General features: G+C 42.9%; 1 protein-coding gene across 1 annotated transcript in view; it reads right to left on the bottom strand.

Annotated features, from left to right (window-relative positions):
• Positions 1 to 1419: 1419 nt before the first annotated feature.
• Positions 1420 to 23859, bottom strand: part of pla2g3 (phospholipase A2 group III) — a 50117-nt gene continuing 27677 nt past the window's right edge. Inside the window, exons 2-7 of the mRNA XM_080208678.1 lie at positions 20947 to 21079; positions 12427 to 12561; positions 10297 to 11141; positions 7125 to 7254; positions 3617 to 3745; positions 1420 to 2293 (exon numbers count right to left, since the gene is read on the bottom strand). Of these exons, the coding sequence (XP_080064804.1) occupies positions 2080 to 2293; positions 3617 to 3745; positions 7125 to 7254; positions 10297 to 11141; positions 12427 to 12561; positions 20947 to 21079 (1586 nt within the window). The 3' untranslated portion in view covers positions 1420 to 2079. The remainder of the gene's footprint in view (positions 2294 to 3616; positions 3746 to 7124; positions 7255 to 10296; positions 11142 to 12426; positions 12562 to 20946; positions 21080 to 23859) is intronic.

A 23859-nucleotide genomic window follows, 5' to 3' on the forward strand; every position in this document is an offset into this window, starting at 1 on the left:
ACACCTATTCTGATGGGAAGGTTATTGTGCAATGTTAGCTGATTGCTGAGCAGTCGCAGGGGCTCTGCCATTTGTCTTCAGTGCCTCCACGCTTCTCCACTTCCCTGCTGCGTTAGGAAGGGGGGAGAAGAATCAGTGAGAGCTTCCACTTCCAACAATGGAAAAGTGACTGCTGAAGAATTGTTCCTACATGGATATCAGCTGAGGACAAGACAGATTTAGTGATGGGATCTTGCACAACTGATTAACCTCCAGACAATCTCTCTTCTGGACTCATTCATTCAAAACAGTAGGAGTGAGTTACTATCGAAACACCTGCAATAAATGTTAGTGCAATTCAAAAGCAAAAAGATTGGCAGAAGAAAACAAAAGTGCAGACTAGCCTTGCATGTTGTAAAGAATGAGATAATCTGGAGTGTGTTTCCGTAATGTAATTTTGTAATTTCAGATCCTGATGTAATTTTAACTTTGTAATTCTGCCCAGTCCCCCGCGACTTATCACCAAATTACAACTGAACTGTCCAACTAAATAAATCACTTAATAAAGTAACATGGCATATCACTGTAATATGTGTCATCACAACTTGTCACTTCAAATGCCATGGCAAGACAAGTTGATTAGTACTGTGCTGTTTCATGTTATGGAGTTACTGGTTGGGGTACAGTTTATGGATACGACAGCCTGTCAGTGCATTACAGAACATGGCATTCCTCAAGAGTGAATGCACCAGAGAGTGCCAGCAGGTTATTAATTGTGCAAAGCTTCACCGTTGACCCTAAACTTGTCTTTACCTGATGTCATTCCAGCATGCACAGTGTCACGTACACAAGTTGGATTGTTGCCATGTCATGTCAGATCATTTGACAGCAAACTGATATTATTAGGACAATAAGCAGAGGAATGAGAGGAAGAGTGAGCAAATGCACAGTTTATTTATCTCAGGATTGGGGGCAATGGGGGTCGTACACAGAGGTAACCAGAAGATGCATTGAGGACCCTCTGGAAGACCCCATGCAAAGCCTACACTGAATTGCCCGGGAAGTTTAAATTTCCCTACACCAGGAGCCAGATTCCAATTTAAATCAGAAACTTTGGATGGTTCCAACTCATGCAGCAGAATAGTTAGGAAAAGTTAGGAGGATTAAAACCACTTCTAACTCCTGGGCAATAATGGTACTGATCACTCTAAACTTCCATGACTACCCTCCTACCTCTGAGCCATGGACTAACTTCCCCTGACTCCCTCCCCAAATACCTCCCTGATCATCTGACCCACCTGACCACCTCTCCACTCCCCAGACTACACCCAACCACCTAACTAGCACCCCACAGCATCCAACTACCCAGTCACCCCTCCCAACCACCTAAATACCCATTTATCTTCCCCTGACCCCACCCGCTACCCATCCAATCTACCCACTCATCCATTTACTTAGTCACTTGCCTTTTGCCTGCCAGAGCCTTTAAGCTTGCCCTTTACAGCAGTTTATGCTGTAAAATGGGGGAGTGGTTTAATTTGCCTTGATATTGCTGTCGTGTCCAGGAAAGTCTCTGGAGCTGCTCTGCTGCACATTTTCACCAGGCTTGGGTCAGAGGATTGGATGAAAAATGTGCAACTCCATTCTAATGTAAGTGATGAGCTGTGGAAAGGCAATGTTATGGTGATTGTCATTCCACACAAGTCCTGGGTCCAGGGATTCTTACATTCTGTTCAAAATCCAATACAATTTATTGTTGCACTTTTGCAACAATTGTAAGTCACAATCAGCACGAAGATCTACTGAAATAAAAGTGCTCTGATGTGGAGCTCAGAGTTTCAATGTTGAAGTGGCTGATAAAGCCTTCATTTTACTCACACTGATTCTTCCATCTGTTCAAACCTTTGTCCTAGTTATCATTCTCTTAGAAACAAAATCTGGCAAAACCAACCACTTCTATCTGTGTACTCTTTATCATGATCTTTCTAACTTTGGGAATGGCTTGCATTATGGATCTTGGCTCTTAAATATAAAATATTTTTGCAATTGTCCAAATCTCTGAAGCAGTTAATTATTCTAATGCAGTTTGAAAATAATTCTTTATGCCTTTACAGTTAAAGCCTGAATCATTTGTAAACACTTGTTGTACAGTTTAACAGAGTCAGTGCCAATCGATGTTTCATTTTTGTTTCTTTCTTGCCATTTAGTTAATGGATAGAGAGATTCATCCACAGTCGTTCGGGCTTTTAAAATCTTCTGGAGATATCTGGGTTTGGAAAGGACAGCCACAGTGGAATGTAGCTGTTTTTCACACCTAGAAAATAAATCATTTGTTGTAATGGGTAAATTGAGGACACTATCAAGACCAAGCAAATGACACACGGTATGTTGTGCACCATGGGGCCACCTTCACATTGAGCTTTCTCAGAGACCATTGTGAATGATTCAGTGTTCTGTATTTTGCTTCTCAATTCTCTTTTATTCATGCCATGATGGTGCTCACTCTCAATTACCAATATCCCCCCTCAGATTATTAACTCAACACAGACTTGGCCATCAAACTTTTGCAGCTAATCTAATTCCTGCAGTTTTGTCCATTTGTTGAAGACTTGCTTAATTTACAACACCAACCTAAGAAATTGTTGCTTAAGTTATGAAGGGTGTCAGCAACTGGAACATATTCTATCCTAATGTTACATTTGAGTAAGTATGAAGTATTCCCATGTTGAGTATATTTTAATTAGATGCTACCTGGTCACATCAAGCACGTCCCAGGCCAGGTACAACATGGATTGAATGTTGAGTGAAGCTTCCTCAAGCATGGGTTAAATGGAATGCAAGATTCTCTCTGCTTCAACAATATGCCTTAAGACCAACTTAGGAATTGGACAGGAATGGCCAAACCTTTTAAAGTTTGGAGCTACATGTAATGATCTTCAGACGTTCTAGAGCCGCAGTGCATGGACAATCTTTACAGATCATTTTTATTACTATTGCACACACCTAAAGGAACCTTCAGTTTTTTCCTCTAATCTTCCAGCTTCCCTTCATATACAATTCAACTTGTGCCAAAAACAATCCTGCTTTACTGACTTCAGCAGCCTTGCTCTAATGTGGAAAAGCTGTGGAAAATTTGATTTGACTTGAAAATAAGTTGTCGCCACCTACTGGAAATCAAATTTGAATCAGAATACCTGTGTTTCAGTACAGTTAATTCTTACATTCCTGTTCTGTATTAAATGTTTTCTCTATTTCCAGATAGAAGCCAAAAATTGGATGGCCAGGGTGAGTTACTGGGTCAGAGAAAATTTTGCTGAGAGTAATATGGCTCTACTTAAGACCAGCGGGAAACAACGAAGGAATTCTCTGTACAGCGCCGAAACGAATCATTGATCTTATTCCTTCTTCCGTCCTGCCAGTGTTGCTGCCTGCTCTCTGGTTCTCTTCCACCGAAGCTGTTTACTTCCCTCCAATTATTTACCAGGTTTAACAGCACAAGAAATGAGCCACAAATGTGTATCAAAGAGCCCCATTCAGATTGTGAGCCTTGGTTTGCCCACCCCTGGAATAGGACCTCACACCACAACAAGAAACCTGGTGACCCCCTGCCGATACCACAAACAGAAGTGAAACTCACGGCCCCTGCTCCTCTTTGCTGCAATTCCCCAGCACTGATTTCAGCCGGAAGCAACTCGGCGACACAAATTCCAACAGCAGATCGTCCACCGTGTTCACATTCACTCTTTTCTTCATCCGTTTTGCCAACCTAAAAGAAACCGGAACAAGTTCCCTCTTATCAGACATGTTGATGAGGTGAGCATTGATAAGTAACAAAACTGAAGCATTATGGGTGTGAGGGATTTACTACTGGACTCTTTTCTTGCTGGTCACAGGGCTAAAGTAGGGTACCATTTGTAAAGAATGCACATTACAATCGTCATTCACACCCCAAAGACTGTGCATTACCATACAGAAATGATTGTCTTTGGATGGAGGCTCATCTCACTGATCTGCCAACCCACTGATCACAAGCACCTTTCAGGTGGTTTACAATATATGTTTACTTGTTGGGCAAAAACCATTTTGTGTCCAATAACAGTCTGACTAAAACTATTAATCATATCTGCATTTAGGTAATTGCCTTTGTTCTGATTTGTCATCAATGAAATGTGGACTAACTGCAACCAGGGAGCAGTGGGTCTGAAGCAAAAGGATTTACGATCGAACATGGCATGTTTGCACTGGCATTTGCATTTCAAGAATCAATCTTAGGTTGGGTTTTAGCAGAGGAGAAATATCGTTGGTGGTCTTGATTATTGCAAATAAGGTTTGTCAATACTCTGTGTACACCTTTAACACTGACCACTGTTCTTTCACCTCTACAATATTACATAAATGTGCAAATAGTTTATCAATTCATCTGATCAAGACTAATAGCATATATTCTCCCACTTGCTGAAGCAGATCACAATGGAAAGATCTCTTTTTAACCCTTGCTACATTTATTTCAATACTGAGCATATTTGAATCAACTCAGAATCACAGGACAAAAAAGAGAATGACAATTCTTTACTTACGGAGGCTTGGAAAGAAAAGGGATTTATAGCAAGTTCAAGCCTCTGCTTGGTGTCAAAAGCTCTGCAATGAGATATGAAGTTACAGATCTTGGTGTTCCTCTCTTGCTTGACACAGCAGGGGCACTAGTGCCCAATCGCGAGCCTGCCCTAGTCACCCGCTCTCCAGTTTCCAGAGGTGTGTCTCACACTAAATTCACCAAACTAAGCTTTAAAATTAAGGATAGTTCGCAACTGGTGAGGAAACCTGAGGTTTTTCTCCATTTATAAAAACCATAGAAACCATAGAAAATTTACATCTCAAAAACAAGCCTTTTGGCCTTTCTTGGCTGTGCTGAACCATTTTTTGCCTAGTCCCGCTGACCTGCACTTGGACCTTATCCCTCCACACCCCTCTCATCCATGCACCTGTCAAGTTTTTCTTAAATGTTAACAGTGACCCTGCATTTACAATTTCATCCAGCAGCTCATTCCACACTCCCACCACCCTCTGCGTGAAGAATCCCCCCCAATATTCCCTTTAAACTTTTCTCCTTTCACCCTTAACCACCCTTTGGTTTTTTTTCTCCCCTAGCCTCAGTGGAAAAAGCCTGCTTGCATTCACTGTATCTATACCCATCAAAATCTTATACACCTCTATCAAATCTCCCCTTATTCTTCTATGCTCCAGGGAATAAAGTCCTATTCAATCTCTCTCTGTAACTCAGCTTCTCAAGTCCTGGCAACATCCTCATGAGTCTTCTCTGCACTCTTTCAACCTTATTTACATCCTTCCTGTAACTAGGTGACCAAAACTGTACACAATACTCTAAATTCGGCCTCACCAATGCCTTATATAACCTTACCATAACACTCCAACTTTTATACTCAGTACTCCGATTTATAAAGGTCAATGGACCAAAAGCACTCTTTACGACCCTATCCACCTGTGACATCACTTTTAGGGAATTCTGTATCTGTATTCCCAGATCCCTCTGTCCATCTGCACTCTTAAGAGTCCTACCATTTACCCTGTAAGTTCTACTTTGATTTGTCCTTCCAAAGTGCAAGACCTCACATTTGTCTGCATTAAATTCTATTTGCCATTTTTTAGCCCATTTTTCTAGTTGGTCCAAATCCTCTGCAAGCTTTGAAAACCTTCTTCACCATCCACTTCACCTCCAATCTTTGTATCATCTGCAAATCTGCTAATCCAATTTACCACATTATCATCCAGATCATTGATATAGATGACAAACAATAATGGACCCAACACTGATCCCTGCGGCACACCACTAGTCACAGGCCTCCACTCAGAGAAGCAATCCTCCACAACCACTCAGCTTCTTCCATTGAGCCAGTGTCTAATCCAATTTACTACCTCCCCATGTATACCTAGTGACTGAACCTTCCTAACTAACCTCCCATGAGGGACCTTATCAAAGGCCTTGCTAAAATCCAGGTAGACAACATCCACTGCCTTTCCTTTATCCACTTTCCTGGTAACCTCCTCGAAAAACTCCAATAGATTGGTCAAATGTGACCTACCATGCACAAAGCCATGTTGACTCTCCCCAACAAATCCCTGTCTATCCAAATATTTGTAGATCCTATCCCTTATCACACCTTCCAATAACTTGCTCACCACTGACGTCAAACTTACTGGCCTATAATTTCCCGGATTTCTTTTGGAACATTTTTTAAACAACGGAACAACACGAGCCACCCTCCAATCATCCGGCACTTCCCCGTGCATGCTGACATTTTAAATATGTCTGCCAGGGCCCCTGCAAGTTCACTACTTGCCTCCCTCAAGGTCCGGGGGAATACCCTGTCCGGTCCTGGGGTTTTATCCACTCTGATTTGCCTCAAGACAGCCAGCACTCCTCCTCTTTAATCTGTAAAGGTTCCATGACCTCCCTACCTGTTTGCCCTATTTCCGTAGACTCCATGCCCATTTCCTCAGTAAACACAGATGCAAAACAGAACCATTTAGTATCTCCCCCATCTCTTTTGGTTCCATACACAGTCTACCACTCTGGTCTTCAAGAGGACCAATTTTATCCCTCACTATCCTTTTGCTCCTAACATACCTATAGAAGATCTTTGGATTTTCCTTCACTCTGTCTGCCAAAGCAACCTCATGTCTTCTTTTAGCCCTCCTCATTTCCCTCTTAAGTAGCTTCTTGCACTTTTTATACTCCTCGAGCATCTGATCTGTTCCTTGCTGCTTGTCCATTTCGTACAACTCTCCCTTCCTCTTAACCAGTGTTCCATTCTCCCTCGAGAACCAAAGTTCTTTATTCCTATTTACTTCGCCTTTAATCCTGATAGGAACATACAGACTCTGCACTCTCAAAATTTCTCCTTTGAACATCTCACTGACGTTACTGGAGTGATAAGGATCCTTCTCAAACAGCTGATCTCAGCCATCACGTCACTTGGAGCTAAAAGCCTCTGAAGATCTGCACTCCTGTGGGAAAATCAGCAGGGCCCTCTGTCCCAGGTCATAGTACAGTGAGTTCAAACATCGACCTTGTATGAGCACTGGATTTTTGATGCCCCTGCCAGCCTGTGGAGCAATGAGTTTACCTCTTAGTGCAGTTGCAGTGATACAGAGTCTTGAGCTCCTGGTTGTAATAAGAGAATTTGAATTCCTGTGGAGAGATTGTGTGCTCACACTGATCCAGGGATTTGTAACAGTTGCAACTTCTGGAATTACCTGTAAAAGGGAGTAATACATATTACTAAAACACTTTGCTAGAGAATTCTTTGCAAAGGATAAATTTCTGCCCTTTCAGCTGCTTCAACCCTCCCACTTTTCGTAATCCATTATTGGCAATAATACCCCTACAGGGTATATTCTCATTTTTGTTATAAAATAGTGTATTCTCCAGCTCACTGACAGAACTGCCAGTAAATATTACCACAGCATTGCTCAAATACATCAGTAGCTATTCACTTTATTAATAATAAGCCTTCCATGTCTAGTAGCAAAGGAATAAAGATTTGGGATTCAGTAGTAAACAAATGATGCTTTCATTGTACCGAGCTTTGGAATTCTATATGGAATTTTAGATTTTAGACACAAAACCTCAGGAGAGATATAATGACCTTTGGAAGGCATCCAGCCCGGATCCACCAGAATGACATCAGGGCATAAAGAGTTAAATCATGAGAATATGGGGTGAGATTCTCTGGCTGTGCCTGCCCCAAAACTGAAGAATCTCACCCAAGGTCAATGGACCTTTGCATGGTCCACTCCCTGCCCGCTACAATTCCTGTAGCAGGTGGGTTGGGAGAATTCCCCTCATGGACTTTTCACCTGTATTCCTTTTAGCTCAAAAGACTGAGAGGTGATTGAAGTTTCTGAAAAATGAGAGGATTCGATAGGGTAGAGACTATTCCCTTTATTGGAAGAATCCAGCACAAAATGACATAGGGTGGAACTCTCCCAAAAAATTTCTGAATCCAGTCCCCAAAGAGAAAACTGATGAGAGTCTAGCCAGGAGGTTTGGTGTGATTCAGTTCACAAATCACCCACACTTGGAAATTTTTTTGGAGTGGAAACCCATAGACACTGGCAAAGCTTGTTCCTAGGAAAGTGGGGTGCCCTTAGAGAGGGTGCCCTGATCTATGACAATCCTACACACCCACCCCACTTGATTAAGACACTACCACCACCCCCCCCAGCCCCAATTGCTATCGCTCAAACACGAAGAGTCAAGAATGCACCTATCATTCACTCCGAATAAAGAATTACACACATCTCCCTGACAATGCACAAGGGTTCAGAAACAAGTGGATGTTAATCTCCAAAGGAGACAATCCAAGTATGAGGATGTTTGAACTTTGGAATAAGAGAATTGCAAAGGTCCAAATCAAAAAACTTTCATCTGACCATTACATTCGAGTACCCATGGAATGGTTTTCAAAAAGTGCAATTTATTTAGTAATAATGCACCCATGACCCTGAAATGACATCAAAACTTGTCAATGAAAGTAGTACTGTAGATGCTGGAATCTGAAACAAAAACAGAAAATGCTGGAAACCTCAGCAGCTCTGACAGCATCTGTGGAAAAAGATCAGAGCCAATGTTTCAAGTCTGGATGACTCAAAACATTAGCTCTGTTTTCTCAAAACTTCTTAACTTTCTTAATCCAACCATTGTCTTGCTGAAGCCTCAGTACTGAGGATTGCCTCAGCAGGAGCGGAGGCAATCTGATGATCTTGGTGGCTGTCCTCTTGGTGGCCTGAGCCCTGAAGGGATCCAGACTCATAAGGGTCTCCTGCTTGGGGGCAAAAATCACCCATGGCACCTTGTGCTGCTGGTGCAGGCATAGGCAGAGGGGATTCTGAGCAACCGTAAACCCTTGGGGTGTCTTGTGAGTTTCTTCCTTCTTATGCCCTGATAACCTTCTCTTGGTCTCGGAACAGGGGCCAAGTGTTTGGGTTTGACCCCTACAATGTATTAGGGGATTTGATTTAATATGTAACTCTATGCATTATACTAAGTATTACCTTTAGTATTTATATTCAACACTGCAACTTGCTCTTACTCAGCAGCTGGGAGGTGTGACATCCATTTTCCAGCATACAGAATCACAGACATTGTATGCAAAAATATTAATTAAGAAGGTGGAGGGGACAGTAAGCACAACGTCACAACCAATTACATTCGAGGCAAGAAATTTTTTGAAACGTAACTGGGGAAAATAAACTAGGGAGTCAACTTTGTGAGGAAGGGCATTAAATAAATGAAATTCTCTATCCAAAAAGCAAGTAGTATAGTGGAATTAAATGCAGGAATATTAAGATCAGAGCTTGTATTGTCCATGATTGAGTGTCAGGTGGAGTGGGAGGGAGATGGACATAGAGTTGTCAAAGTCCGAGCAGAACTTTGAACATGATTTAGAAGGATAGGTTGTTATCAGAGAAGGTCAGTAATTTCTTCATTATGATTTACAATGAAGGACATTGATTCACTCAGATAGAATTTACTGAGTTAGGGAAATAATTAAACACAAAATTACTATTATCATATGTGCCAGGTGATAATGGCAGACATTTTTTAATTTTTCTAATTAGCATGTTATTGTTTTGAGACATGAAAAATGATTTTGATTTGCAACATTAAGTTCATATTTGAAATTGAGTAAAGGAGACAGTTTGCATCAATTCTTCTGATTACAAACCTATCTTAAATTGTGAATCCCTCAAGAAATATTTTGATAAATGAAAATAAGTTTAAGTTTATTTATTAGTATCACAAGAAGCCTTACATTAACACTGCAATGAAGTTACTGTGAAAATCCTCTGGTGCCTATTCGGGTGCATTGAGGGAGAATTTAGCACAGCCAATGCACCTAATCAGCATGTCTTTTAGATTGTGGGAGGAAACCAAAGCACCCGGAGGAAATCCACGCAGACACGGGGAGAATGTGCAAACTCCACACAGACAACGACACAAGCTGGGAATCAAACTCAGGTCCCTTGTGCTGTCAGGCAGCAGTGTTAACCACTGTGCTATCGTGCCACTCCAATGCTAATTTGATAGGAATTTTTAAAAGATTGATGGAGGTATTGAGATTTGGGCACACTTCATGGCCCTAGCATAGCCTTTTGACATTGCTGTCCTGGTCCCTGTCACATTCTGCCTCTGTGCTGCTGTGCCACTTGCCTGCTAAGATATTTCAAATACAACTTACTTCTTGGTTCAATGAATAACAACAGTAAAACATTTAAGTAAAGTTTGTGCTGAACCTTTATCTTTAGTCTGGTGAAGCCGGATTGGATCCAGGGACTGGTGGACACAAGAGGAGCCACCAATGATTCCAGAACGGCTCCAATTTCCGATTCCACATTCTGGATTGATAGGTGTAAGGCCTTTTCTATCCATGTGATTTGGCAAAGATTTTGAACTTTTGTTCTTGGAAAACCTGCTCAAGTTGAATTTTTTTCTTGAGGGAATGGAGAAAGAGCTATTCCCATTGTTTTTTACAATGTTCTTGCCCAGCCTTATCAATGGCAGAGTTCCATTTTGACTCAATGATAGAGTGGAGGCTGTACTCTTGGGTAAGCTGCTTGTTGTGCTCAATTGTCCCAGGATAGTGACACCATGTTCTTTACTGATATTTTCATCCCATCCAGTAGCTGTGCTGCCATTCCCTTGGCTATTTACAGCATTGGAAGCATTTCTTTGCAAAAGCTTTCTTGAAACATCCTTCTCCTTCAGTTCCACAGGGAGTGAATTTTTCATCAAATTCTGCCTGTGGACAGGGCTAAAATCTGTCTCATTGTGTACCATTGTGGACATCATATCTGCCCTTATCTTCAAGGTATTTTCAGAAGGAACCTTGGTTTTCTGCCCCTGGTGACCATGTATGCACTTTTGACATTTCTCTTCATTTTTTATCTTCTTCCTTTGGGTTGGGTTTGGCAACAAATTAAGAGAGGTAGCCGTTTGATTCTGTCTGCCAGTCGTTGCAGGGCTCGATGTGGGTTTGGAACCTGATTCCATTTGCAATGGATCCAAAATGGGCTGGTTGTAGTTATATTTGGATTGAGAATGTAAAATGGCCTGTGGCACCAGTTCAGTGACATTGCAACTGAGAGAGAAAGATGCACAAACACAAGTCAGTTAAACTTTAGCTGAGGAGAAACATGCACCATCAATAGTCTGTTCCTTCAATTTACCCAAGAGAGGTTTTTAATCCAGCTCCTTCTGGGTTCTAACCTCCACACAAAGCTACCTTTAATTCAACACAAATTTGCACTGAAATAAATGGCAGCCACAAGCACATCTATCAAATGAAAATGGTATTCTAATGGGACAGGTGTTGTTATAGCAGAGCTTGGAAATAAGGTGCCGTGGCTTGAGTTTGGAGCATACTGCGGGGTAACAGGATCAACAGAAGTCAGGCAGGAGCTTAAGAATAGTCCGGATTCTTGGATCTCAGCCCCAAAAAGTCAGACAAGTGAATTTTTATTGGGGTTGAGGGTTTGTGGTTCTTTCATCCACCCTATAAAAGTCCAATGACATTGGAAAGTGACAGGGATGCCTCCCCACTCCACCAGAATTCCAGTGGATCCTACCTCCCAGGTCTCACTAAAAAGATCTACACACTAGGTAGTGCAAGCATGGTCGACATGGTGTTCAGATTTTGACCTTTCATCGGAAAACTGGCAGTATCAGGTAAATCAGGAATCTTTAAAGATGTGTGCCAATATACTAATCAGGCATTTTATCTGGTACAACCAACTCAACCCACAAGTGACTTGCCAGAGCCATATCTATTCACCCATCAAGCAAGTATCTCAAGTGGCATTTTGAGTGCCCACCAGCACTATTCACAATGATTGATCTTACTCTGACCCTAAATACCCCAATAAGATTGGGTGTTTAGCACCTGGGTGAGTCTTTGGGCTCCTATAGTGGGTCTACTTAGTCACAATACCCATGGGAAAAAAGAGACATCTTGGTTTTCCACTTATGATTACCATCCAAAGATCCCTCCTAGAATTTATCTGTGAGACTGTTGGGTATGCACAAGATTGAACTTGACTTTATTGCCTCCGATAGGTGCTGAAACTCATTGCCTAGGTTAATTACTGAGGGATTGTTACAAACTCACTTCAGAATTGCATTTGCCAAGTGCCAACACTGGGAATTAGGTGCAATAGTTACCAGTTCCCACATTCATTTTAATGCACAGGCCCACTTACCCTACAGGCTGAATGCCCAATATGTGCTCCTGATTGGCAAAGGTCAGTGCTGGAAATGTAGATTCTAAAATTTATCCTATGAAGCATTGTCACCTGGAATATAATCAGTGCCCAGGAATAATGGGAGGGGAGGCGAAGGAAGGGAAGAAAATTTATTATAAGACTCACCGGTTCCACCTTGTCTTTTTAACACAATGTTCAACTAGCTCCAGATTGAAACAGGGGACCTGGAGGATGCTGAAAAATGTTATTCCCACCAGTCTGGATATTGTATTGTTGACATTAAGGAGACATTTTCTGAACCTGATGTCAGAGGGAAATAAAATTAACAAAGATTAATTTTCATGATGCTGAATTTCCCAGTGTTGATGTTAACAGGACAACCTGAAGACTGTTTTTTTTTGCCTTTCCCTTATATCTCCTCTGCTTCCAGTCATTCAGCGAAGCCAGCTTACACTTTTGCTCTCTTGGGTAATTTGCCCCACCAATTCCTACTCTAACCCATTACTATTCCTTTGCCTTCCTATTCTCTGGCCACCGTTTGAAGCTTTAATACTACTTCAATAAATTCACTTCCCCTGCCTCTCTGCATATTCTCCAAAAGACCCATCAAGACTCCCATCACTGTTTCCTTTAGAGCATCAACCAATCCTGCCGCCCTCCCCACAGAGCACAGCCACTGGGCACTAAACTCACCTTCATCACTCCTCCCCCCTCAACCTTATCTGCTATTAACTAGTTTTTGAATTGCAGGTGAAATGCATCGATCATTGTCCAGATCTTCTGAGAAATGGCAATCATTGTTTGATTGACACTCTGCTCAAACTTTCTTCCAACCTGAGGTACAAATAGCAGAGGTACTCAAAGAATACTTTACTTCAGTATGCACAGTGGAAAAGGATCTTGGTGGTTGTAGTGCAGGCTTGCAGTGGACTGAAAAGCTTGAGTACGTTGACATTAAGAAAGAGGATGTGTTGGAGCTTTTGAAAAGCATCAAGTTAGATAAGTCACCAGGACTGGATGGGATGTACCCCAGGTTACTGTGGGAGGCGAGGGAAGAGATTGCTGAACCTCTGACGATGATCTTTGCGTCATCAATGGAGACAGGAGAGGTTCCAGAGGATTGGAGGATTGCGGATGTGGTTCCTCTATTCAAGAAAAGGAGAAGAAATAGCCCAGGAAATTATCGACCGGTGAGTCTAACCTCAGTGGTTGGTAAGTTGATGGAGAAGATCCTGAGAGGCAGGATTTGTGAACATTTGGAGTAGTATAGTATGATCAAAAATAGTCAGCATGGCTTTGTCAAAGGCAGATCGTGCCTTACGAGCCTGGTTGAGTTTTTTGAAGATGTGGCTAAACACATTGATGAAGGAAGAGCAGTAGATGTGGTTTATATGGACTTCAGCAAGGCATTCGATAAGGTCCCCCATGCAAGGCTTTTTGAGAAAGTGAGGGGACATGGGATCCAGGGGGGCATTGCTTTGTGGATCCAGAACTGGCTTGCCCACAGAAGGCAAAGAATGGTTGTAGATGGGTCTTTTTCTGCATGGAGGTCGGTCACCAGTGGAGTGCCCCAGGAATCTGTTCTGGGACCTTTGCTCTTTGTGATTTTTATAATTGACCTGGATGAGGGAGTGGAGGAATGGGTTGGCAAGTTTGCTGATGACACAAAGGTTGGAGGTGTTGTGGATAGTGTGGAGGGATGTCAGAAGTTGCAACAAGACATAGATAAGATGCAAGACTGGGCGGAGAAGTGGCAGATGGACTTCAACCCAGATAAGTGTGTGGTGATTCATTTTGGCAGGTCAAATAGGATGACAGAATATAATATTAAGGGTAAGACTCTTAGCAGTGTGGAAGATCAGAAGGATCTTGTGGTTCGGGTTCATAGGATGCTCAAATCAGCTTCGCAGGTAGAGGCTGTGGTTAGGAAGGCGTTTGGTGTACTGGCATTCATCAGTCGAGGAATTGAGTTTAGAAGTTGAGAGATAATGCTGCAGTTGTGTAAGACCCTGGTCAGACCCCATTTGGCCTACTGTGCTCAGTTCTGGTTGCTTCATTACAGGAAGGATGTGGAAGTCATAGAAAGGTTGCAGAGGAGATTTACAAGGATGTTGCCTGGATTAGGTGGCATGCCTTATGAGGATTGGTTGAGAGAGCTTGGTCTTTTCTCCTTAGAGAGACAAAGGATGAGAGGTGACCTGATAGAGGTGTATAAGATGATGAGAGGTATTGATCGAGTGGATTCTCAGAGGCTTTTTCCCAGGGCTGTAATGGCTGCCACAAGAGGATACAGGTTTAGGGTGCTGGGGAGTAGGTACAGAGGAGATGTCAGGGGTAAGGTTTTCACTCAGAGGGTGGTGGGTGCGTGGAATTGGCTGCCGGCCGTGATGGTGGAGGCGGATTCAATAGGGTCTTTTAAGAGACTTTTAGATAAGTACATGGGACTTAGTAAGATAGAGGGTTATAGGTATGCCTAGTAGGTAGGAACATGTTCAGTGCAACTTGTGGGCCGAAGGGCCTATTTGTGCTGTAGTTTTTCTATGTTCTATGTTCATTTCTTGCCAGGTTTTCCGATCTTGGCTTTCCCAGAAATGTCCAGCACAGCATCCCACAGAGACTCCATCAAAGTGGAGTTGAGTCAAGGGGAAGACAGGACTTGCCCTCTTTTTACAGCAGTAGCTGCCATGGGGTAAGTTCAAAGGTCCATTGTGAATGTTTGTGAATGGGTAGGATGGTCAGGTTGGTGGGATGATCAGATGGCTAGTTGAGTGAGGTAGTAGGTGGTTTGGGGTGTAACGTGGTCAGGTTGGGTAATGGGGTCAGACCAAGGTGGTAGTTGGGTGGCAAAAGTATATTCAAGGGGCTGGGATGGGGGAGGGTGTTAGTCAGAAGGGTGGGGGTTTGAGGGAATAGAGGGGGGGGTTATCAAAGACTTGGGGATAGTCAAGGGGTGTTCTGGGGTAAATAGGAAGATAGTCAAGGAGTCAGGAGAAATAGTTGGTGAATGGTGGGGGGGTGGTGAGAGGGTCAGAGAGAGTGATTGGGAGGTGGTGTTACGATGGCCACAAAGGCCATTGGGATCATCAGTAGATCTTCCTGCTGGCTGTGTGGAAAACGAACTGCTTTATTGAGTGAATGGAGGCTTGCCCAACAACAAGCAGTCAGCAGAGGTTCTTAAACGTGTTATTTTACCAGGACTGTAGTTGTAGGTCCTGAGGTGAAGATTATCTGACTGTAAGCCATAGACATGGCCCTTTCCTTTGGTACACAATAAAGAGTGTTGGTGATGGGAAACTGGAATTTGGCTGAATTACTACTTTGGCAACAAGGAGAATTTTTTCCTCCCTCTTTCCCTCCAGAGAACGTCTGTAAGTCAAGAATGTTCAATAGTAAAAAAACTCTTTATGCCTCTTTTCAGGAAACCTGAGCCTTAAGACACCAATGGGGAAGACCGGGCTTAGTAAACTGAGAGCCTGTGTTATTCCTTACATGCTAACAACATTGAAAGAGGTAGAAAACAAAAAGTTATACTGTTGACAGCATGCAGATCCTTGACTTTGTGTGATAAGAAGTCTGATCTATTTGGTTGTCCGACTCAAAAACTTTTAATGAGCAAGTAGACCTGGTGAAAATCTACAATGCCCTGACGCTCTCTGTATTTCTCCAGAGATATCGCTTCAGCATGGTTGGGAGAACTCCTGGGGCACCTGTCACTGAGTCCTTGGCTAGGTTGCAGAAATTAACTGAATATTGTGAATTTGGAGTATCTCTCAATGAAATGTTGCAAGACAGATTGGTATGTAACATAAATGACCAAACCATCCAAAAGAGAAGCTGTTGGTAGAACCCAAATTGGACTAAAAAAAATCATTGAAATAGCCTTATCGCTTGAGAATGCAAAGAAAAAGGGCTCAGAAACTACTAGGGGCATCCAATTAGAGAGAGGGATTTTGGGAAAATGGTCCTCAATGGAGAATGCTTTTGTAAAACAGGTGATCTAGGAACCCTCATGTCACCATCAGACAATCAATGAAAGGCAGTGACAGCCCCAAGAGTATTAGGGAACATACTTCAGAAAGGTGCAGTTTCTGGATCCATAATCCAGATGATGGATTATTGCAAGCACTGTCAAAGAACATGGCCACAGCGAACTTTCAGGAACAGGCAAAACACCTGCTGCCTAGGAAGAAAGCCGAGGCCAGTACCTGAACATACCATGCAGGTATGCTCCCTTCCAGACACAGGAACACTACAAATAAATCATATTGTTATGAATAATGTAAGTTGCCCCAATAATGGAGGTGGATGTGGGAGCTGCAGTCTCCGCTATCAGAGAACAGATATATAAGCATTTCCAATCTGGCTTCCAGTTCCTGAGATTGGAAAATATGAAGACTGTCTAAACGGGAACCTTTACAAATAAAAGGCACCACAATGGCCCCAGTAACAGCTCATCTCCCACTCGTCGTATGGGAACACACACCAAGCCTTATGGGGAGAGATTGACTCCAGCAGATTTGGCTGAACTGGTTGGAAATCTTCAGGCTAGGCATGGGGACACTGTACAAAGTTATCAATAGATACCCTGGACTTATACATGAGGGCCTGGAGAAAATAAAAGGAGCCAAGGCAATGATTAACATTGACCCTGACACTACACCTGGGCATTTCAGAGCCAGGCCAGTCCCTTTCTCCATGCTGAAGATGGTGGAAACTTAACAAGGATGCCTTGAAGGCTTAGTATAATAAGGCCTGTGCAAGTTGCAGAATGGGCTGCCCCTGTAGTGCCTGTTCCCAACAAAACAGTTAATCTTTGTGGAGTCTATAAACTAACAGTCAATCTGATCTCCAAACATGATAGATATCCCTTGCCCCAAATCAAAGATTTATAATCTAAGCTAACAGGCGGTAAGGCATTTTCTAAGTTGCACATGAGCCACGCCTATCTTCAGCTTGAATTGGACGAGTCTGCCTAGAAATATGTGATAATTAAACACACATAAGGGACTCTGAGCATGTCTGTTTGCCTTGTGTGGGAGGGGTCTCGTCAGCATGTGCCATCTTCCAAAGAATTATGGATTAAATCCTTCAAGGGCTATCCAAGGTAGCAGTATATTTAGATGACATCTTGGTCACGTGGCTTCTGAACAGGAACACCTGGCCAACCTAGAAAAAGTCTTGCAGAGATTTTCTAGAGCAGGAATTTGCTTGAAGAGGGAGAAATGCCTTTTCCAAGTAGTCAAAGTAACCTTTTTAGGCTGCCAAGTGGATATCAAGGATTTACATCCAGTAGAGGATAAAGTAAAGGCCCTCAAGAAAGAACCAATGCCAAGGAACACCACAGACTTAAAATCCTTCCTGAGATTAGTCAATTATTATGGAAAATTTATCCTGAATTTGGCTTCCACGCTGGCAGCCTTGCATGCCTACTACCAAAATGCCAGAAATGGTCCTGGGAAGCTCCACAGGCAGAGGTCTTTTCTAAAGTTTAACGTCAGTTACTGTCATCTAACTTACAGGCCCATTTTGACCCTAAGAAGGAAGTTGTATTAACTTGTGATGCTTCCCTGTATGGGGTTGGTGCTGTGCTGTCACATTGTCGGAAAGATGGGATGGAAAAGTTTCCAGAATCTTTCGGATGCAGAGCAATTGAAAAGGAAGGATTGGTGATCCTATTTTGTGTGAAGAAGTTCCATCAATACGTCCACAGTCGAAGGTTTTTATAGTTACCGACCATAAACCTTTATTGGGCCTCTTCAAAGAGGACAAGATAATCCGCCCCCCACCCCCCCCACCTCCGCCCCATCGCCTCCAATCAGCTACAATGCTGGGCTTTATTATTAGTGGCCAATGAATATTTTCTGGGACACCGCCATGGAACCAGACAGCCAGTGCTAATGCTCTGAGTCACCTTCCATTGACTACAAGCCTGGCTCCTTTATCAGCTTTGGAAGAAGTTGTGATAAATCTGAACTTTTTGGAGACCTTGTCAGTGTCACTGAGGCAGATTAAAGCCTGGACCCAAAAATGATCCAACCTTATCTAAAATAAGGCACATGATCCGATATAATGGATTCCAAGGCTGACGCTCCAAAGAAATGAAACCCTACCTCATTAAGAAAGTTGAATTTAGTGCCAGGGACAGGATCGTTTTTTGGGGATGCTACGTAATTGTTTCACCCCCCAGGACAATGTCCAATATTAACAAAACTACATAATGGCCACTTGGGAATATCAAAAATGAAGATGCTAGCTAGAAATTATGTCTGGTGGCCTGGTCTTGACCCTGACATCACAGACTTGGTGAAGTGATGTGACCTGTGCCAGGAAAGTCAAAAACTGCCACCTTAGCCTCCCTCCGTCCATGGGAGTGGCCTGGCAGTGCATGGGTGAATGTACCTGTGGACATTGCAGGCCTTTTTATGAGCTCCATGTTTTTAATCATGGCGGACACACAGTCCCAGTGATTGGAGGTGCATGGCTCCATAACTTCTCAGGCTACGATCCAGAAACTATGACAAAGTTTCAATATACGTGGAATACTGGAACTCCAGGTTTCCGATAATGACACGGCCTTTACTAGCAGTGATTTTGAGAGGTTTGCATTCTCCAATGGTATCTGACGTGTCCGAACAGCACCTTATCACCCACTGTCAAATGGACCAGCAAGACAGGTGGTTCAAACCTTCAAAAATGGCATGAAGAAACAACCGGCGGCATCCATGGAGACTAAACTGGTATGATTTATTTTTGATTACAGGACCGCAATACACACAACAACAGGTGTTGTTCCAGCAGAACTGATAATGGAACTGGCTTTGTACCAGTTTGAGCCTCCTGTTCCCACACTTGGCAGAGTCCCAACAGCAAAGTCCAAGGAAACTACAACTTTGCAAGGACAGAAAGAATTTTTGCAACAGGTGTTCTGGTCCACATGAGCAGCTTCAAGGATGGTCCCAGATTGGTTCCTGGTGAAAATGGGACCAGTATCTTACAAAGTCAAAGTTCAAGGTAAAAGGTAAAACCCTATGAAAGCTACTTAGAACCAGGGAGTTCATGCCCAAGCAGCCATGGAAATAGCCGCTACCAGTGCCAGCCCTCAGCTTGAAGCTGACTCCATGTTGGCCCCTCTGGATAGTGAAGGTAAGGGCTCGGAGATGGAGGCTGAAGATGTGGGCCTCCAGGCCGACTCGGAAGCTGAGAGGAACCTGCATGGGTAACTCTGCGATGCTCCATTCGGAAAAGAAGGTGCTCTGTTTGGTTCACATTGCCTGACCCAAACCTGCCTTCAATAGACCTCCGATCAAGTGCAAAGGGATGGAAAGGACCTCCTTACCGTGGGGGTGCTGGGAGACACATTGAGCTAAGTAGGGAGGGGTGTTATGATGGCCACAAAAGCCACAGGAAGTCAACAATAGATCTCCCTGTGGGCTTTGTGGAGGACAAGCTGTCTTATTGAATGGGCAGAGGCTTGCCCAATGGGAAGCAGTTAGTAGGGGTTTGGAAGCTTGGTGCTTTACCTGGACTATTGTTGTAGGTCCCGAGGTGAAGACTAGCTGACTGTAAGCCAAAAGCATGGCCCTTTCGTTTGGTGCACGATAAAGGATGTTGGTGGTGGGAAACTGGTGCTAGGCTGCTTACTATGGAATGGAGGGTGCCAGTTTTGGGTTACATAAGAAAATAGGAGCAGGAGTAGGCCATCTAGCCCGTCGATCCCTGGGTTACCCAGGAATTTGACTAGCTTTATTCTGTCTAACATTTCCTGGGTAACTATTCAGGTTGGTACTGTTATAAACCCTGATGATGTTCAATGCAACAGTATCTCAAATCTCAAGGGAAACTTGGAATGTCAGTTCTTAAATCTTTTTTGTGCAATTTTGTTGAAAAATCCGAGAAAAGAGACTAAACCCAATGGAGATAGGAGATCTGTCTTGTTGTAAATTATTCAAATAAACTTTAAACACACAACAAGAAAAACAACAGTAAAGAACAACATTTACTATTAAGAAGAATAATGATTACCCAGATGGTATGTTTAAATTACCTGCCAATCCAAATCCATGTGCATTTCCAAACTCCAAGAAACCCCAAAACAACATCCCTTGCTTTTAGCACTGAGCCAAAGCTAGCAAATAATTGCCACACAGGACCTGTATCCTTCTTTGGGAGCCTTTCTTATAATTTAGAGTAGAATTTATGGGGTGTGACACAGACTTCTTTTTTTTAGCAAAACAGCTTGATTCTGTACAAGAGAGCTCTGCTTTGCAACTACTAGCCTTCACTTTGCTTAAGAAAGTATGTTTCACCCTGCTACTGGGTTAAACTGCATCTCACAAATCCTCAGTGCAGCTAAACCCCTATCTTTTTTTATCCAGTTTTTTACTTTTTATTTAATTCCAACTCCCTAACAGTACATCAGAGATATCTCAGATTGTAACTTAGAGTCAGTGACATTCTTAGAGGGTCCCGGGGACTAGGGAATTGCCCTTTAAAAGTTCAAGCTTCCTGGGCAATCCCTACAGAGATAAGTACACCAGGGCTTCCATAAGATCCCAACATGCATCTTCAGTCATAGGTCTGGTCTCTGACAATCCAGAAACCATAAAATTTGGTCCATTATTTCTTCCTTTAGTGTGTCTTCTCCTGTTGGTGGTTTAAAGTGATAGATGTTGACTTTGGGCTTACCTATAATCGCAGTCACAATGGGATATTGTATTCAGCCTTAAATTCATCATTCCATATTTGTATTCAAAAGCAGATATTTGATGCTCACAATGGTCATGCTCCCTGCAGCATAAGTCTGTTTGGCTAAATGTTCCTAAACATGAGAAATGATCATGAATAAAGACAATTAATCCAAGAACATGCAGTTCAATAATGTTTTCAATATTAAAAGAGATCTTGCCATGGTAAAACATTGCCATGTTTAGTTGACACAATCTGTGACTACTCTCAACCATATTAAGAAAATCCAAAGTGTAATTTCTGAGTTTGCCGATCTCAGTTGAGATGCTACATTTTAACTTGCTTTCTCTCGGTTCAGGGAGACGAGGGCAGGGGTGTGGTGGAGGCACTGGTGATATTCCTCAGGATTCCCATCCTGATCACCAGTCGTGTAGTGAAACATTTTGAGGTGAAAGAGCTCGAAGTAAATGTGTTGATCATATCATTTCGAATTCCACTATTACATTGTTTTCCTATATACTAATCACTTGAGTTCCCAAACATCAATAAAACAAAGCTTTTTATGTGGAAAAATGTTAATAGTGGTAGACAGTTAATTTTGAACAATCATTAGTCTTTAGCATAGCTAGAAATTCATCATGTCACAGTTTCATTATTTAGTTCAGTCCTATTAAAAAGAAACATAAATTACAGAAGACTTTACTTTGGATTAGCAGTATATGGAGGTATCATTGATTTTCTTTATTTTTACTTATAATCTAGAACCTGGGTATAGACGGCATAGTTTTAAAATTTGAAGGTGATGCGAGGTTTGGAAATATTGTGAACTGTGAGAAGAATAGAGAATGCAGACAGGCTGATTGATGGGCAGACACATGGCAGATGCAATTTAATGTAGAAAAATGTGAAGTGATACATTTTGGTCAGAAGAATGAGGAAAGGTGACACAATGTAAAGGTACAATTAGAAAGGAAATGCAGGAGCAAAGGGAGTTGGGTGTATATGTGCATAAATCATTGAAGGTGGCAGGGCAGGTTGAGAAAGCAGTTAATAAATTATACTGAATCTTGGGTTTTATAAATAGGCATGATGTGGCGATGCCAGTGTTGAACTGGGGTAAACAAAGTAAGAAGTCTCTCAACACCAGGTTAAAGTCCAACAGGTTTATTTGGTAGCAAAATCCACTAGCTTTCGAAGCGCTGCCCCTTCGTCAGGTGAGTGGGAGTTCTGTTCACAAACAGGGCATATAAAGACACAAATTCAATTTACAAAATGATGATTGGAAAGCAAGGCTTTACAGGTAATCAAGTCTTAAAGGTACAGACAATATGAGTGAAGAGAGCTTTAAGCACAGGTTAAAGAGATGTGTATTGTCTCCAGACAGGACAAGTTAGTGAGATTGTGCAAGCCCAGGCAAGTTGTTATAGTGTGACATGAACCCAAGATTCCAGTTGAGGCCATCCTCATGTGTGCAGAACTTGGCTATCAGTCTCTGCTCAGCAACTCAATGCTGTCATGTGTTGTGAAAGCCACCTTGGAGAACACTTACCCGAAGATCAGAAGCTGAATACCCGTGACTGCTGAAGAATTCCCCAACAGGAAGAGATCAGTTTTGCCTGGTGGTCGACGCGGTGTTCATTCGTCCGTTGTCGTAGCGTCTACATGGTCTCCCCAATGTACCATGCCTGGGGACATCCTTTCCTGCAGTGTATCAGGTAGACAACGTTGACCAAGTTGCAAGAATATGTACCGTGTACTTGGTGGATGGTATTCTCACATGAGATGATGGTTTCCATGTTGATGATCCAGTCCGTCTTGCAGGGTTTGCTGTGGCAGGGTTGTGTGGTGTTGTGGTCACTGTTCTTCTGAAGGCTGGGTAGTTTGCTGCGGACAATGGCCTGTTTGATGGTGTGCGATTGTTTGAAGGCAAGAAGTGGGGGTGTGGGGATGGCCTTAGCAAGATGTTCGTCTTCATCAATGACATGTTGAAGGCTCTGAGAAGATGTCATAGCTTCTCCACTCCAGGGAAGTACTGGATGATGAAGGGTACTCTGTCCATCATGTCCTGTGCTTGTCTTCTGAGGAGGTCGGTGCTGTTTTTCACTGTGGCGTGTCGGATCTGTCGGTCGATGAGTCAAACGCCATATCCTGCTCTTATGAGTTTCGCTGTGGCGCTTTGACCACCAGGCAAGAGTGTTCTCTTCCTGTTGGCGAACACTTCAGCGTTCACGGGCATTCGGCCTCTGATCTTCAGGTAAGCGTTCTCCAAGGAGGCCTTCACAACACACGACAGCGCAGAGTTGCTGAGCAGAGACTGATAGCCAAATGACCTATTGTTGTGCTTTATATTTCATATAAAGCTGCCATTAATGAATATGTACACTATACTATCCAAAGGCCATCACTTCTCTCTCTCCACCCTCTCTCCCCCCTCCAACAACCACCCCTCCACTTTCTCCCTACTCCTTCCCCTCACCACACTCTCTCCCCCTCCTATCCACGACACTCTCCCTCTCTACCTCTTCACCGCACTATTTTCCCCTCCCACACTCTCACCACATTATTCTCCCCCCAACCCCTCTCCACACCCTTGCGGGACACTCTAGGCCCTGCTCCCACCACATTGTGCTTCCAGGCCCTGCTTCAGCGAAGCAGTCCATGTCCAAATACAACAAGACAGGCTTGGACTGACAAGTGTCAAAAAACATTTGTACCACACAGGTGCCAGGCAAAGACCATCACCCTTCGACATTCAATGACATTTACCGTTGCTGAATGCTCCACTATCAACATCCTGGGGGTTACCATTGACCAGAAACTGAACTAGATTAGCCATATAAACACTGTGGCTACAAGAGTGAGTCAGAGGCTTGGAATCCTGAGGTGAGTAACTCACCTTCTGACTCCCCAAAA

The sequence above is a fragment of the Carcharhinus amblyrhynchos genome, chromosome 20 (assembly GCF_965287045.1).
Source record: "Carcharhinus amblyrhynchos chromosome 20, sCarAmb.v2.hapA, whole genome shotgun sequence".
In the NCBI taxonomy this organism is placed as follows: Eukaryota; Metazoa; Chordata; class Chondrichthyes; order Carcharhiniformes; family Carcharhinidae; genus Carcharhinus; species Carcharhinus amblyrhynchos.